We start from the raw sequence: 18,182 nt of genomic DNA on the forward strand, positions 1-18,182 counted from the left end.
CAGGGATATACGATCTCCCTAGGTAACACAATCTCTATACGCAGTTTTGTGTTTTTGCGGATTTTGCGCACCAATCTTCGCACGACGATGAACATCTTTTTGGGAATCGGGGATTTTTGTTTTCTTGTTCTTCCGCTGCGCATATGATGTCGCCCCCCCCCCTATGATTTCCCAACAAAAACTGCTAGTTCTCCTCTTTCTGTTCTTCAAAGTTTGAGTTGTAAAGAGAGGAGAGAAAACTTCTGTAAGGGTTGTCTCCTAAGCCTGTCAAAAGGAGTGAATCTGTAAGAGGGTGGTTGGCCTTCACCTATTGAAGGAAGGCCTCTAGTTGACATCGGCGACCTCGTTGGTGGAGGAAGCCAAAAGTGGAGTAGGTCAAGATTGACCGAACCACTCTAAATCTCGGTTTGCATTTCCTTTGAGCATTTTACCTTCACTACAAACTTCTCAATAGCTCACTGCCATCTGCGATTTTATGAACGAGTTTCAAGGTTCAGACGTAAATCTGCGTTTAGACGTAAATCTGCGTTTAGATGTAAATCTGCATTTAGACGTAAATCTTCTTTTTCGTATGATCATCATATTGCAGATTGCGTTTACGTTTTGAGCTTTACCATAACTGCACACTGCCTTTATACTCCTACTTAAACTGCGTCTTATCTAATCAAGTGATTTACGAATCAGCATTTAGACGTAAATCAGTTTCTTCGTATGAACGTCGGATTTCAGTTTGCGCCAATATTCTGGTTTTCATCATAGCTGCAAACTGCCTGCATAGTTTGACTTTAACCTTGCTTAGTATCAACTTTCATACAGAAGTTGTTTTTATCGTTCGAACGCAGCTTTCGATTTTAATCGCAGAAAGTTTTCCGCTGCACTAATTCAGCCCCCCCTCTTAGTGCTCTCGATCCGAACACCTCGGCCACTCACTACCCAACGCCATGACTGCTCACCCGACCTTTCTCGATTGCCAAGCACTATGAGTTTCACGCCCAGGGCGACGCACCGGCCTTTGGCCAACGAAGAAAGCTCTCTAAAGCTGAAGCCATACCTCTGACCCCCCCCATTATGGCAACTGACGCATGGCTTCCTTTGGGGGGAGAGAATGATGAGGGTAATAATTACGATAAGACTTGCATGACACCCGCTGACGTCCCGCTCCCCTGCTAGTCCGACACCGCGTGACTGACACGGGTCAAAATGCCAACCGAGGCCCATTAACGATCGCTTAGATTCAATTCCACACGCTACGCCGATAGCAATGTCAGACGCCATCAGAAGGTACGATTTTACCCCTTGCGGGCAGGCGCATTAGGTAACACCGAACCCCCCTTATAAATACCCTTGCATTCTGAACGAAAAGAAAAAAGGAGAAACAGAGAAAACAACCCCACTACGATTGCTGACTGACTTGATCGTCGGAGGGGTCGAGTCGAGTTCTCCCATCCCGACCTGTGTGCACAGGAACGAAGGCGAGATGCTTCTCTCCGGGCGCGTTGGCAAGGAACCCCCTCGCGAAGGAACCGGCGACCCGTCATCCAGACCCGAACCAAGCTGCGTCGGTCCCGAGGTCACAGCTAAAAAGTTGTTTACACTAACAATGACCCCTAAATCACTTGGTGGATTAGGGAGAATGAGACATGTTATTGATTAAATCGTCCGTTAATATGCATCACATTTTACCTATTTTCAATAATTCTAATTGTCTATGGTTTATAGTCTTTATTGCCCAAGTATTAACTATCCTAACCTTTGGAACCCAAATATTAAGAAATTCTCCTCTTTATGGAAAGGTATTTATTAAATTATTAGAATCAGTTTAGGGTCAAAATTTCCTTTTAGACGAAAATTCATTGTTAACCAATTTTGTAAAATAAATGGTCGACCTTTCTAAACCGTCACTACTTCTCCAAATTCAAATATGTTGCCAATATTATCTCTTATAAATCTAGGAATATTACGTATTTCTTGACAACATTTTCCATCCAAGTTTAATTTAAAAAATAGTATTATTAATTAATGAAGGGAGACCAATAAGGATAAATGTGTATGGACGTTTACATCCTTTTGGTTTGCTACTTCTAAAAATAAGCACCTAACGAAATGGTAAAATGACCAATTAAGAAGGCTTTAAATTTGTATGGAGTCGAAAGATTCTTTCAAAAGTTCAAATTTTCTTATGAAAATTATTATGAAATTGTTTACCCACATTTGTTTGGTTGCCTAATTTTCTCTATTATTATGCAGATCTTTGTTTGACAAGCGGAAGAAGACTTCTCTTTCTTTAATCACTTTTTTTTTCTCTCATCATTTCATAAGAGATTTTTGGGATTTGATACACTTGAGTTTAAATTTTATGTTTAATTACATGCATGAATGATAAAATTGTGCTTCACTAAAAGAAAAAAGTCATATTAATAATCAGTTCTCTAAATCCATTGTATCCATCATTGGCACTACTTTTTGGATTCTATAAAAGAATAAAAATAATTATAAATTTAATCATCATTGTTTCCAACCCTATTCCAAGTGATTGAAGGTTTTAGCCCTGCTCAAAAATAGTAATAGAACCCCTGTGTTGAGATTTTTCAAGTTCTCTTAAACCCACCCGATCTTTCCATGCCTTAAAGCCAATGACATCATTATTTTATGATGATTTATTTACTAATGACTCTTGTCTTGTAGACTGACTTTTATTTTAAGAAGTCTATAGATAGTACTATTTTGGTGGATAAAATACTCACCTTACCTCCAACGCCCTGTACGTTGTTGAATGCTAGACAATATGAGATGGACTCTAAAATACGTAGAGGTATTAATTTTTTGATCAAATCTAATATATTTGATATGATTCAAATACTTAATCACAACAAGTTGACACATTGATTCCTACATAATATCTATAATGATATTTTCATGTTAGCTTTCATGCTATAAGAACTTCTTGTATTCCTTCTCGCTTTGAGAGTAATGTTGCAATCCTTGGTGACATCGAAAATCTTGATTAATAAAAAAAATATTTTAAAAAAGCTAATACTAGTCATAGTTTGGGTCCAAGTCTACAAAAATAAGATAATTTTAGATACCTAACATTCCCCTTGTTAAGGAATTATTTATGAACATACAAAGTTTTTTTTTCTTTTTCACTTTCTTATATCGCATCAAATTTCGGTGTTGAAGGAAAGATAAATTATTTAAATATAAATGAAAAGTAATTGGAGGTCGAAAAATACATTATAGAAAAAGCGTTGGAGACATCCATTTTCATCTCTCTAATAATCCTTTGTTATTACAATAATAAAATTATTGAGTTAGATACTAAAATCGAAGCCAATAAGAGATGACCGGAGAAAATGTGAGAGTAGATCACGTTAAAGATAGAGGGAGACGATTTGCCGTTAGTTTAGCCATTATATGTTTCGGGCATAATCATATTAATCAAGTTTTCTTCTAATTACGAGCGACAAAAATTTGGCAGCTGAGATTATGATTAGATGAGATGAGATGAGATGGTCATAGAGTTTAATAACTCAATCACAACTGAGATTATGATTAGATCAGGAAAGATGTTGAGAGTCCTAATTAATTCGGAAAAGCAATGGATGATCTTAATGTTAGTAAATATGAACGCCTAGCTAAACGCGGAGCTTTTAAGAGACTTTTTTTTCATAGATTTTAAAAGGATGTCGTTTGTGTAAAAAAAAAAAATATTTTTCTGTATTATCATTATTTTATATTATGTTATATTAGATATAATTTTATGTGAATTACCCATAACGGAATTGAAAATGAGATTGTCTTAATCTAAAAATCAAATCAATGACTCTTATGCGCTAACTACACCAAATCGTATATACTGATTAATTTGGAAACATATTTAGTTAATTATAACATAATTCGGAAACTACATTAGATTTTGGATGAGACTGTTACACAATTCAATCTTACGACTAAAAGTAAATTTTATTAGTTAAATAATTCTATTAGTTAAAAAGCAACGGTTCGATCCTAATCTTATTATAAATTTTATTTTCAGAATTATCCAAACCTAAAATAATTTTCTTGGATTTCTAATAATATGCAAGTATAAAATAGACGGAGTTGAAATGTCCGTTTTGTAATGTTGCAGATTTTGATCATGAACAAAATGTGAGCTATGTTCATGTGATTTCTGCTTATATCCACATACACACATTATGACGTGACGAATTATTAGAATTGGTCAAAATTATTTCGCTCGAGTCAACATTTTATGGAATGTATAAACGACGCACTTTTTGTCAAAAAAAAGAAAAATGTGCAAACTGCAGGCAATGGAATGGGTTTGTACCCCCAAGTCCTACGTGGTGGAGAAGCGTTCGGATTTGATCATGTGCCTCCTTCTTGAGGGGATCAGACCCGCTATCCGGCACCACTGTCAATTCCGGAGGCACATCGTATCGTTAAAAATCGTCACCAAGCGGCGATCGAGTACATCAACGACGCGCACCCCCCCCCCCCCCCCCCTTCCCCTCGATTCTCTCTCTCGAGATACTTGCTGTTCTTGAATGGATCGCGGAAAAGGTACAGCCCGAGAAACTCTAGGGTCGATCACCCTCCTTTCTCTCAATCGGTTTTCTTGGGGTTCTTGATTCCTTGGATTTATTGGGTTCAGTGTTGGAGTTTCTGCGACAAGTGCCTTTTCTGCAACGGCTTCCAGGTTCTTCTCTCCGTAAGCTTGCCGAGGTCGTCCAGGTGAAGCAATATGGTGGGCTGGTTTCTCGTCTCTTTGAACTCTTTCAATCACCGAGTCCAATTGCTTGGATATAAATTAGTTTCTGTATATCATTGGAAATGTATATCATTTTATCTTCCAGCACGAGTCTTTCTCATGTGTTATTAATGATGTAGATCTTCTATTATTTGAGGAATTTCGGTAATTGGGATCACAAGATCAACTTAAGAACCTGCGTGAGGCGCATAACCCCTCAGCGGTCTGAAAACTATTATGGTTTTGATAGATAGGTTGCTCAAACTATGCAAGTTTCTAAAATCTGTTGATTCCACAAAATGTAGGTTAGGGAGGTAGCTTTTATGAGTCATATGAAAGGATCCTTTCTATCCGCAGTATGATCCATCTAGTCCTGTATGCGTAGCTGAGTGGTTTTTTCTTTCGTTTCTTATTCTTATCAGAACTTGGTGAATATGTTGTTCGTGAGGGGGAAATTGGAGATGGTATTTACTTCATCTTGGAGGGCCAGGTATTTTCCCAAAAAGAAAACCGGAAGATGAATTATAGCATATGGTTGCAAACTTCATGGTTGCAAACTTCAGTGTTGCTTATGCTAATTGCTACTTAGCATGCCACTTGTATCTTTTTACTTATCACTATTTTGTTTATTTTCTAAGTTCATAAAAAGTAATGTGGAAATTGCCTTCAGATTCTATTACATGATGTGTTCAATAGAGGAATATTTTGTTTCAGTTAGCTGCCAATAATTAGTTCTGCAGATGGTTGATGTTTCAGAAACTGTGATGAGATCTATTTATTTTAATTTTTTTGCATTGAAAATATGGAATAATTTCTACAATAATCATCATGTAGCATTTGCACTCTCCAATGATTTCGTTTCATTCTTTTTTATGGAAAACAATCTTCTTTGTTTATGTCTATCTGTTTTACTTGCAAAAAGTTATTCAAATATGGTTGATTTAAGAATTTTATCCAGTACCATTTCATGATTGATGCTTCTAGTTCCATGCTTGCTAGGTTGAGATTTCTGGATCTGCCAGCATAGAAGAAGGAAATCACTCAGACCTCCTGTTGAAACAGTATGACTACTTTGGCTATGGTATGGATCTTTTAGTGCAAGGTCTATCTTTATTGGAGTATCTAGAAGCCATTACGTGGAGTTTCAGTTATTTCGCATTTGATGATTAATTATTAATGAGGACAAAAATGATGGGAAAATGCAGTAGGATACCAACTATAATAAGTACTCTATTTAAAACTATTATTGATACTAAAACTTTTAGTTCTAAAGTGATCCTGGTTAATATTAGCTATTAACACTGAACGTGCATAGCTGGCAGAACTGTATCATTCTGTGAAGTGATGGCCAAAAAAATTAGCTCGAATGTGTAGTTCATTCCTAAACAAAATTGATTTTTGCTCAAGAAGGAACTGTCATAACCGAACTCGATAAATTTACTAGCCAAGTATATTGGATAGAACATGTTGTAAACAACATGGGTGAAAATATTATGTTAGTTATTAGTTGTTGGGCTATCTATATTCAATATTACATTGCATTAACTTTGATGTAACTCTTTGTGTTACCATAATTTTCTTACTCAAATCCTTACCAGCATTGTCAGGGCCTACACATAAATCATTTCCTGGGAGACAGCATATATGATACATAGTGCTGGTGGTTGCTTCATATCATGACATGCTCCTTGAATTAACTGTTCTCAGGTAGCTTTTCCTATTGGGCTTACAAATCCACACATCCACTATCTCAAGTCCTTTTTGATCTTGGTTTTCATGAACTAACCTTGTAGTCCAGTAGCCCAGAACTTGGACTGAATGGGCCTTAACAGTGTGGCGAAAATATTTAGGTCTGAGATACTAGTAATAGGCCAATATAGTTTTAGATATCAGTAAATGACCACATCCATTTCAAATGTGTTAGACAATAGGGTGGTTCCCCAATTAGTCCAATATGTAGAAATGATGCTTAGCTGTCTTGGTATATAAGACTTGATGAGGTTTGTTTAAGTAAATTCAGAAAGCATTTTGGATCACATGTTTGAAAAATAGTTTATGACTTGTTAGCTAATTGATCTATCAAGTTGTGTCATGCCATATCAAGGCCAGGCCTAAGACCATGGATGTGTGGATTAGCATGCATATAGGAAGGGCTATTTGTGGATGGTGCAAGGCACATCACAGCATGGAGTGATTCTGGGCTATGTGCTATGTGTTGGGCTTTCACAAGAATGTCAGACCTGAAGAGGTAGGAGGATTGTGACTCTCTGATAACCATTATCCCATATTGGAAAATGTTGAGTTTGTTTATTATATCAAACTAGGCATTCTAGCAACTTGTGTCTGAGCACTTTAGGCCATATCATTAAAGATTCATTCTATAGAAGTCGTTGACTAGTAGGTATGTGATAGTCATGAGTCTCATGTGGTAGCGTCATACCCAGGTTGAATCTTACATTGCAATTGCAAGTAAGACTCTTATTCAGCAGAGTTTTTTTGCCTCCTTGTTGCTTTCTAACACATTATTCACTTCAAGTGCACTGTTTTATATTTTACAGAAAGTGGTGGTTCCATTCAACAGGCTACTGTGGTAGCATTATCTAAGGTAAGTTTCATTGTGGTGTTCAGTTAAAAAAACCCAGTGAAACTCATCTTTTGAATAACATTTTTTTAATTGGTCTAAGAATTTCTTTGTTATTTTTTGCTGATTGGTCCAATTTTGCAGCTAACCTGCTTGGTGTTGCCAGATAGTTATAGCAGTTTGCTGCAACCGAAGTCAATATGGTATGCAGATGAATCACCTGGAGGCTTGTCACTTATGGAGCATATATTGTGCTTAGAGCCATTGGAAGTAAGTGTGTCATACCTGTCATCTCTTTTTTAAAGTTTGACTACTGTGACTACTCCATAAACCCCCCTCCCTGAAAGAGGGAAACAGGATCATCTGATAGGAAATAGATAGAGATAAAACCTCATACATTCTTTCTCTCCCCCCTTCTTTTTTTTTTTCTCATTTCTGAACTTTGTTCTCCAACAATTTTGGAGGAATGTACTGAAGTTTGTAAAATTTTTATGCCTATGTTCATGCATAACATTTGTTTTATGTGGAGGGAAATATAGACTTTATATATACCTATTCAACCAACATTTTGAAAAGTGCTAGGCGCTAAAAGGTGCCAAGGTGTCAAAACACTTGAGGTGCTAATGCTCGTCTAAGCAAAGTGAAGCGCTCGCCAATATTTATTAAATAAATAAATAAACATATATATATATATATATATATATATATATATATATATATATATATAATATTAATGGGAAGAGGGAGGAGGAATTGGCTGGGAGGAGATTGTCAGGGTTCGAGGAGGCTTGGTGGCTATTAGTTGAGAAGGGAGCTTCTAGGGAGGAGGAGGGAGGGAGAGGGGGTGACGATGACGGAGAAAGAGGGAGTGGACAACAAGAGGGAAGGAGAGGGGGAAGAAGCAAAGAGAAGGAGAAGAGGAAGGAGGAGGAAATAGTTAGGAGGAGAACAAGGTGGAGTAGGAGAAGGAGGAAGAGGAGAAGTTCGACGACCCTCAATTGTGAGGGAAGCTATCAGGGAGGAGGAGAAGGAAGAGGAGGGAGGGGAGGGAGGTGACAATGAAGAGGTAGAAGGGGACAACAAGAGGGAAGGAGAGGGGCCTGCACCGAAAAGAAGAAGAGGGAGGAAGAGGGAGAGGGGGGTTATCGGGGTTTGAGGAGGCTCAATGAGAGGAGGGCAGTGACAACAGTGGAGGAGGGGAAGGAGAAAGAGGGAGAGCATGATGGCAAGGAGAAAGAAAGAGTTGCTGCAAGAAGAAGACATTGTCGGAGGGCCATCTTTGCTACGAGAGGAAGTGTTTCGCTGTTGTGGAGAAATGAAGTTGCAATCGACAGCATAGGGTGGAGGAGGCTCATGGTAGGGTTTCTTCTACTAAGTTCCTTTCACTAGATCAAGCATGCGGTGGGGGGTTGTGATTAGTTGGTTCAGTTAAGCCAACCATTTGAAATTGATTGTACCTAGACTCAGATTGGATAAGGCGCACGCCTGGGCTTAGGCATGCCCGAGTGGTGCCTCCTTTAAACCTATCACCCAGACCTCTTACGAGGCACTTGGGCCTCACCTTTTGAAAACATTGTACTCAACTACCTTTTCTTTATGGATTGCTTGCAAGCTTTCTAATTGTTTATATGTAAAATTTTTTTATAATAATTTCATGAAGCTTTTTCACTTTTTTTGGTGGTATAAAAATTCATTATTCTGTTGGTATTCGAAACTAGAATAACCTCGTACGAATTGAAGATGGTAAAAATACTCATGCTACATGAGGAAGGTAGCTCTGATCTCTACCATACAAAGGAAAAAAAGAAAGAAATAATAAAACACAAATGATAATATTAGTATCAGTGATTTAAAAAGTGCTAGGCGCTAAAAGGCGCCAAGGTCCAAAAACGCCCGAGGCGCTAGACGCTCGCCCGAGCGAAGCGAGGTGCTAAAATATAAAAATATATAATATAATTAATAAATATAATTATTTAAAATTTTAAATAAAATATGTTATTAAATTAAGAAAATCGAAGACAAAATCACAATGTCACATTAACAAAAAGTTTCAAAATTCAAAACAATAAAATTTTACATCAAAGTCATTCATCATAATTAATATTATCGTCATTTTCACACAAATCATCTTCATTGAATTCATCTTCTTCCTCTTGTCCTTTGACTCCTTTCTCTTCATCAAGATATGTTTCATTCTCTATGTCTTCAACAATAGCAGGAGCCGAGCTTGATGCTTTTGCACTCATTTTTCTTTTTGACATCTGTCTTGTATATGTTTATAATTCTCCAACACCTGAAGCTCTTGCCACATCTCCCCATGTTAATCTATCATCTTCAAATACAAGCTCGTCTTTAGCATCTTGCAAGTTAGCACCCATTTCTCCTACTAACCACTCATTTGAATCATCAATATCTTGTAATGAGATTGAATCAAATATATTTTGCAAATCATGATGAGCCTTCAAAGCTTGATTATACTTTATGTAAACAAGATTATGCAATCGTTGATATTCCAACCGATTTCTTCTCTTCGAGTGAATCTGTCATGTCATATAATTTAAAAATATATTAATTAATCTATCTAAATAAATTAATTAATTAAAACAAAAATATTTAGTGATCCTTACATGCTCAAAGATATTCCAGTTTCGCTCACAACCTGAAGCACTACATGTTAAACTAAATATTTTGATAGCAAATTGCTGTAAGTTCGGGGTGGAATTTTCAAATAGACTCCACCATTCAACTGTAAAATTTATGTTATTATTAGCAATAATATAGTAACATAATATATATGAAATTAATTATATCAAATTATTAATATATGGAGACATAGTTGTTCTGGATCGAACGACAATTGAAATTCCAAAAAGACCTTCGGCATTTTTATATAAAGATAATTCATGAATAATCTTATCTTGAACCTCAAGGCTGGGAACTAATCTTGCAATACACTGATATAACCCATCCAAAACTTCTACATCAAATCCAACATATTTAAACTTATAAAAGAATTCAGGGTTCAAATAATATCCTACTGCATGTAAGGGACGATGAAGTTGACAATTCTATCTTTCGTCAATGATTGTAAAAATTTTCTCATATTTTTCTTCATTTTTATTAAAAGATCTTTTAATTGCCTCTTTTGCTCTATCCATAGCCTCATAAATATATCCCATTGCAGGCTTATTTTCATTATCCACCAATCGAAGGACTCGAACAAGAGGGCCCATTACTTTTAATATATAAACTACATGATTCCAAAAGGATGGCATTAAGATGACATCAGCAGCCCTCTTGTCTTTTGCTTCTTTTGCCCATTTTCTTGTCACCCATTTCTCAAAGGTAAGCATGTTTCTCAGATTATGTTTTTGACGATGCACGCTCTGTAATGTCAAGAATGAAGTAACAAATCGGGTGACACCATGTCTCACTAATTCTTTCTTCCCTGTAAATTCTCTCATCATATTTAAAGCCCCAATGTGATTATAAAGAAATTCAACAACAAAAATTGCTCTTTCTAAGGTTTTCTTGATTTCTAAGATCTTTCCAATATCCTCCAACATTAAATTAATACAATGTGCTGCACATGAAGTCCAATACAAGTGTTGTTTTTTTGTTTCAAGCAATTTACCTAAGACAAAGGATAACAAAAATGATAAGACTTAAGAGTTTAACACATTTAATTGAAAATAAAATAATTAATAAATTTAAAAGATGAATATTACCAGCTAAAACATAGTTGCTTCTATTGTCGTTTATGATTTGAACGACATTTTGTTCTCCAATTTCTTCCACGAAGTTGTCAAGTAAATCATATATCTTGTCTCCAGATTTTACAAAGGATGCATTTATTGACTTCACAAACATAGTCCTTAAAGAACAATTAACCTTAAAATTAATTATACTCCTGCGCCTCTTGTCAGTCCAAACATCTGACATAATAGAGCAACCATGTGTTGCCCATGATTCTTTATGACCCTTTAGTAAGTCATTTGTATAATTCAACTCTTTTTGCAGCAATGGAACTCACATCTCATAATAACTTGGAGGTTTTAATCCTACACCATATCTTCCAATAGCTTCAATCATATCCTTAAAATTGTCTAAACGAGTTGTACTAAGGGGAAGACCAGCCTGATAGAAGAAGCGAGCAATGTGCTGAATTGTTATTCCTTTTATTTCTTTATCACAAGCATCACTTATATTTGTTTGTCTAAATTTTGAGCCTCCTGCTTGCCCTTGTTGTTTCTGGGATCCTTGAAACATATATAGATCCATCGATCCTTTTTTACCCTTCTTAGTACTCATAACTTTTTTTCCTTTTTTATCGTATACTTTTTTTCCTACTTGGGTTAATACTCATAGAATAATCTTCTTCTTCATCCCTGAGATGTTCAACATTGTCTTCTGGTAAATTCCCGTAAGATTCATTCATTTGTATCTTCTTTTCATTCATATAACTCAGCAACTCTTCTTTTACCTCAGCTGGACACTTTTTGCAAGCTGCTGCATTCTTGAAATTTCCTACTAGATGTTGTTTTGCAAGAAAAATACCACCTCTAGTAGTCTTATCTCAGAATATGCAAGTCACTACATTAGGATCTTTCGGATCCTTCAAATAATTATACTTCTATGCAGGATCTTTTTTTGATGCCATTGGAGACTCTATTGAGTTGCTCTGTACACTTGCCATTTATCTTGAAACCTAACAATAATTTCAAATAAATAAAAATTAACAGTATTAAAATCAAAATAATATATTATTAATCTATTAACAGTATTGAAAATTAATAATTTCAAATAAACCTAACAATATTAACAGTATACAGTATATTGTTAACAGTATACTGTATACTGTTAACAGAAGGAGAAGAAGGAAGTGTAAGGTGGTGCTGATTGAGAAAAGAGGAAGCGACAACGGAGTGTAAGGAGGCAGCGGCAGCGGGAGTATAAGGAGGCAGAGGCAGCGGGAGCAGGAGTGTAAGGAGGCAGCGGCAGCGGGAGTGTAAGGAGGCAGCAGCAGTGGGAGTGTAAGGAGGCAGCGGCAACGGGAGCCGGAATGTAAGGAGGCAGCGGCAGCGGGAGTGTAAGGAGGCAGCGGTAGCGGGAGCGGCGATAGCGGCAGCGGGAGCAGGAGCGGCGAGGAGCGGGAGGCGCGAGCGGCGACAGCGGCAGCGTTTGCGAGCAGCGACAACGGCGAGCAGCGGCAGCGACAATGAGGGTTAGGGTTGGGTTGTCGCTGATATCGGTTTTAGTTGGTTCGATTGAACCAACTAACCACCGGAGATCGAACCAGGATTGAACCAGACCTAAAATCCTGGTTTGGCACTTGGTTTAACCCAAGCGCTCGCTCGAAGCGCATAGTGCTTGGGCTCGGGCGAGCGCGCAGGCGGCGAGCGCCTCTTTGAAGCGCGCTGCCTGGAAGTTTAGCGAGGCGCTCGGGCCTCGTCTCACCTCGCCCGAGCGCCTTTTTAAATCGCTTAATGAGACCAAATTGATTAAATTAAGGGTCATATTACTGGTTGCAGTTTTAGCCCCTTGGTAAGTGTTTTGGTTGTGATGGCTTTAGCCATTTATGGTCAAGTTTGTCTATTTTTGTTGATCCTTATTGGGATTCATCAGTTTTAATAAAATAATTGACTAAAAAAGATATTTTGAAGTTTTAATTAATGCAATGATGTTGGGATTGGTTTTGATGATTTCTTTAATTTTTTACATTGATTCGTTTCAGTATTCTTTCAATGGGACTATCCTTTCATGATCTAAATTGACTTAAAGTCAAAACTTTGAGTTGAACTTTAGATTTTGGAAAGTAAGATTTTGTAAAGAAGTCTGAAAGTCAATAGTTTGCTTTTCTTTTTCTATTGAGAATAAGTCTGCAAAAGTTGATTTGGCTTTGTTGTTTTATCATCTTTAATATGTGGGTACCACCAACTTCATGACTTCTGTATGCCATTTATCTTGTATGACTTTGTATAAGTTTTATAGTCGATAATCCATTGGAAACAATATCAGTTATCAGAAAATGGTATAAGATTGGATGCTCACTGGGGGAACGGTCTCGGTGAGATAATAAATTCATTGAACTTAGATTTAGCTACTTCAATATTTGCTTGATAGATTGCTTTGAGTTATATTAAGGATTTTGTCAATCGTTCTATTGTTGCATGAAATGTCATACAGTCATAGTACTAGCAAGAGAGAATATTGTTTGCCAATTGTGAATATCGGACTTAATGCTTTTGTCAGTTGTCTGATCCAATAGGCCTACTAGCCCATGAACTTGAACAGCTTCTGATCAAGTGGCCCCAAGTGCCTGAGTGGCTGGTATTATCCTCATTTGGTCTTATTTACACATCTCATCATTCATTTCCTATGTGAGACATGATGTTATATACACAATATAATCAATAAAATATTTAGGTCATGAGTGCAAGAATTGAATATGTGGGCACGCATTTTGTTTTTAGTGCAAGAATTGAATATGTGATATATAGCCACATATTATGCTGATTATTATATTTATAAAACTAAGTTGAAGTGTAAACAAAACAAGGATTACAATTTTGAGTATTGGACTTGTACTGGTTTGAGGCCAGACTAGTATGGGTCTGGTCCATGCTGGCTTATTGACACATATTACACTGGCATGTATGGTGGTACCATGGGGAGGGAGGAGGAGGAAGAAGAAGGAATAAGGAAGAAAAAAGAAACAAAGAAGAAGGAATAAGGAAGAAAAAAGAAACAAAGAAGAAGAAGAAAGAAGGAATAAGAAGTGAGGAGGAGAAAGTGGAGGAAAAGAGAAGAGGAGTCAAAGGAGGAGATGGACCAGGAGGAGAAGCATTGGTATAGTGACGGTTGCCATGGGCTTGCGGCACAGCTAGGCAGCTCCCAAGTTGTGTGTTTGTGATGTGTGATAAAACATAAGTGCAGTGTTTTTGTGAAAAAATATATAAAAGGTCCTGGTCGCTCTAAAAGGGGCATCCCACATCATGATTCACTCCAAGGAAGAAGGAAGAAGTAAGAAGGAACAAAGAAGAAGATGAAACAAGGAATAACAATGGAGGAGAAGCGAAGTAGAGGCAAAGGAGGAGACGCATTGAAGGAGATGGAGCAGGAGGAGAAGCATCGGAACAGCCACGGCTGCCATCGGCTTGCGGCACGACTGGGTGGCCCCCACATTGTGTGTTTGTGATGTGTGAGAAAACATAAGTGCAGTATTTTCTTTTGAAAAATATATAACAGGTCCTGTTCAGTCTAAAAGGGGCATCCCACATCCTGATTCACTTAAAAATAGGTAAATACAGGCTGGCATCAACAAGGTTCGCAATACCGTACCGTACCGGAGTTTCGACCTGGGCTCGGTACCGGTACGGTACGGTATACCGCTCGGTACACCCAGGTGTACCGAGCGGTATATTCAGGCGTGCCGAGCACTGTAGCAGCGCTACAGTGCTACAGTACTGATACAGTACCGGACCGGTAACAGGCGGTCCGCGTACCGGAAGCCTGTCGGACCGGTACGTACCGCCCATACCGGGCGGTACGGACCGGTACTGCAAACCTTGGGCATCAATCATTCTGGTCGGTTTTGCTTTCCTTGAAACAAAGACTATTGAGTCTAAGTTGTTAGTAGGTCAATTGTATGCTTAGGTCAAATAAAAAAAATATAGAATCAAATCCATTGACATTAAAGAATATATTTGAAGTGATAAGATACAAGTAAAGATTTAATTAGTGAATGACATACTCTCAGGAATCTTAAATAATTGAACCAACATAATAGTAGAAGTTGCAACAATGCAATTAACGAGAAAATATACATGATCTATGTGACCACACCACATATGTTCGATGGGTTGCAAGCTAAATAGCAGCTAATATTGACTATTATCCTTCTACGAGGAATTCATATGAGTGCATATACATCTGCAGCAACATTTGGTTAACCATCTATTGTGTTGTGGTTGGTTGCATCTGGAGGAGACCTATAAAGGCTTTGGTTGGGCAACTATTTCAGATTAGTGAAGCGAGGATATTTAGATGCTGAAACTTTATTAGAAACAAATTGATTTGATGGATCTTTTTAGAAATAAAAGATGTGTTTTGTGTCTGTTTCCACGATAGGCCTATAAATGCACCTAGTCAGATGAAGTGAATGAACTCAAATTTGTGGTGTGAGGAGAGGTATATGAAGGCCAAAGCAACTTATTCTGAAACAAAGAAAAAAATGATTTGATGGTCCTGCAAGATAGCTTTATTGTGAGTAACTTATAGTTGGGATCTTTTGGCTTCTTTTTGTTCTTATATTACTAGTGCAACAATCTACTTATATAGTAAATTCTCAGTTTAGGTCTCTTTGAAATTGACATATTTAACTCTTTTAAAGACTTTTGTTGTGATAGTAGGCATAGTTTAAATGAGTATTGCTCTAAGAATTAAGCATATTGAACTATTACCATTTGAGGGACATGGCAACATGCTAACTTGGAAAACATAGTACTAAACTGGCATAGAGCTTACGTCAATCATTGTAAAACTCATGACAACTCTTGCCTATTCATATAATGTTAATGCATTACTATCACTAGTAATATCATGAAATTAAGAATGTGGACTTTAATTACCTCAAATGAAATACACTTATTGCTCCTTGTCCTGAGGAGATAGATTTTGCTTAGTAATAACTTCATCCTTTATTTTTGTAACTGTTCGTCTCTATTTCTTTTTGAGTTTCAAAATTTCTTCTGGGAGATAAGACAAGTATCTGGTCATTATTTTACTCGTATTCCTGTTTGACTATACAAGTGGTTCACGGAGAAGATACTCTTAATGTGTACACTATAATGTTCTTTTCTTGATAGAAACCTTATAAGATCAAAATGCATGCTAGAAACCTTTGAAGTTGCTTTTAGTAAGAATTTCATTAGGTAAATTGTTGGTGAAAGAAATTACTTAAAGGTAGGAACAACATTTCTTTTTTCTTTAAATCAAGAATCTTTTTACCTCAGCAAAGGAAATTGTAAGAATTTTATTGATATGCTGATTACATTGACTATAGCTCTTAGGGTCTTTATCATCTGAGCCAAACAAGAAAGTGGCTTAGTGTTTTCTACCATGAGCTCTACCAAATTTGTAGTGCAATTTGTTCTTTAGTTCAGCTTTAACTATGGTTATGTGGCTTTTATGTTAGCAATTTGCACTGTGAAGAGCTGAGTCTTGCTCAGACAAGCGATTATGTTTGATCCTAAATTAGCTAAACCATGTGCCTCATTCTAACTTTATAATGATCCGGTGCTCTAACTTAATCTAAACTTATGGAGGGAAACATCAACTAACATGTCTTTCTCCACTCAAGCATAAATATATGTGAAATTGTGGTGCTGCCTGGTTATAATAGGGGTTCTTTCTTTTTTGAAGTTGTTTTGATGTAGTTTGTTGTTCTTATAGTTTCTTATGTTGATATTAATTGGTCCAAAATTTCTAGTATCATTCTTTAAAAAGGTGATTATTCTTAACAAAATTTTCCTATTATTTGGAAGGTGGATTTATTTCGAGGGTTTACTTTACCAGATGCTCCATCTTTTAGACAAGTTTTTGGAGGACAATTAATTGGACAGGCATGCTTTAAAAGTCATATATTTTCACTTAATGCATTGACATGTACTTTCTGAGTTTCTTATTTTCGTTATACCATGTGACCATTGTTAGTACTATGAGGAGAAGTAGAGGAAGACCTAAAATGTTTTTATTCGAAATTATAAATAATAAAGATTTATATACTCTTTTTTTTTTCAAAAAGAAATTAGAAGTTGCTATTAAGAAAGTAGTCTCACATCACACAACCAGGGCTTGATAGATCAGCACTCAAAAAATAAGGAAACAGATCAGGTAAGTGATCCATCCACAAAAAGGGCCTGGTTGAGCAAACAGAGTTTGCCAACCATTCTGCACATTGGTTTCCATCATGAAAAATAAGGGAAACCCATATCTCCACGAGGAGATCAAAAATACGTCTAACAAGATTAACAAGCTGCCATGGAGGCTCCTTTTTCCTAGAGAGAATGTCAACGATTACAAGATCATCAGTCGCAATGTGAATTTTGTGCAGATTAAGTTGTAATGCCTGTTGAAGCCCCATTTTGGCTGCGAGCAGCTCTTGATAATTGATGTTACAGCTTTGGCAAAATCCACCTGCTAAAAAACATAAACCCGCATCAGTTCGAATAAAAAAGCCGCATCCCCCATACTCCCCTTGAAGGACCATCCCCGTATTTAACTTTTGTTTCTGCCAAGTAACCATGACCTGATACAATTCAGACCACAATCCCTCAGATGCATCACAAAGGGAACTAACTGAGACAACAGTTTTACAAAAGATGGAGAATGGAGAAACCTTCCTGCCATTGAAGGCAGCATTAGTTTTAGCTTTCTAAACCAGCCAGAGAGCAAACATGATCACACCTTTAAGTGTCCTAGACCTCCTTTTATCCAAATCCTTGCCTTCAAGGAGCCACTTACCAATATGCCATAAATTAGAAAATTGAAATGAAATATCAAGCTTATTGGTCTGCTAAGCAGTGTAAAAACACATTTAGTGAAGGTGTAGTTGAAAAAGATATGATCGACACTATTAGAATGTAGATCACAAAGGTAGCAAAGTTTTGCCTCAACAATACCAAACTGTGCAATATAGTGGGTAGCAGGTCAACATTGATGCAGTAACTTCCAACAAAAGCAAGAAACCCGAGGAATACAATTATATTTCGACAAATCAGATCATTTAATATCAGAAATAGGCGTTGGTGCATGTTGTTGGGCAAGATACATATTAGCACTTCTGGTGGT

At 37.0% G+C, this 18,182-nt stretch overlaps 1 protein-coding gene across 7 annotated transcripts in view; it reads left to right on the plus strand.

Moving 5' to 3' along the window:
* Nucleotides 1-4,412: 4,412 nt before the first annotated feature.
* Nucleotides 4,413-18,182, plus strand: part of LOC135584639 (acyl-CoA hydrolase 2-like) — a 92,394-nt gene continuing 78,624 nt past the window's right edge. For 4 of the 7 annotated variants that reach the window (XM_065083469.1, XM_065083470.1, XM_065083471.1 and 1 more), the window contains exons 1-7: nucleotides 4,413-4,563; nucleotides 4,655-4,747; nucleotides 5,173-5,240; nucleotides 5,750-5,831; nucleotides 7,309-7,355; nucleotides 7,476-7,601; nucleotides 16,877-16,954. In XM_065083469.1, coding sequence (XP_064939541.1) covers nucleotides 4,548-4,563; nucleotides 4,655-4,747; nucleotides 5,173-5,240; nucleotides 5,750-5,831; nucleotides 7,309-7,355; nucleotides 7,476-7,601; nucleotides 16,877-16,954 — 510 coding nt within the window. In that variant the 5' untranslated portion in view covers nucleotides 4,413-4,547. The remainder of the gene's footprint in view (nucleotides 4,564-4,654; nucleotides 4,748-5,172; nucleotides 5,241-5,749; nucleotides 5,832-7,308; nucleotides 7,356-7,475; nucleotides 7,602-16,876; nucleotides 16,955-18,182) is intronic. The other 3 variants (XM_065083465.1, XM_065083466.1, XM_065083467.1) reach the window with 2 other exon arrangements.

Source organism: Musa acuminata, chromosome BXJ1-9 (genome assembly GCF_036884655.1).
Source record: "Musa acuminata AAA Group cultivar baxijiao chromosome BXJ1-9, Cavendish_Baxijiao_AAA, whole genome shotgun sequence".
Classification (NCBI taxonomy): Eukaryota; Viridiplantae; Streptophyta; class Magnoliopsida; order Zingiberales; family Musaceae; genus Musa; species Musa acuminata.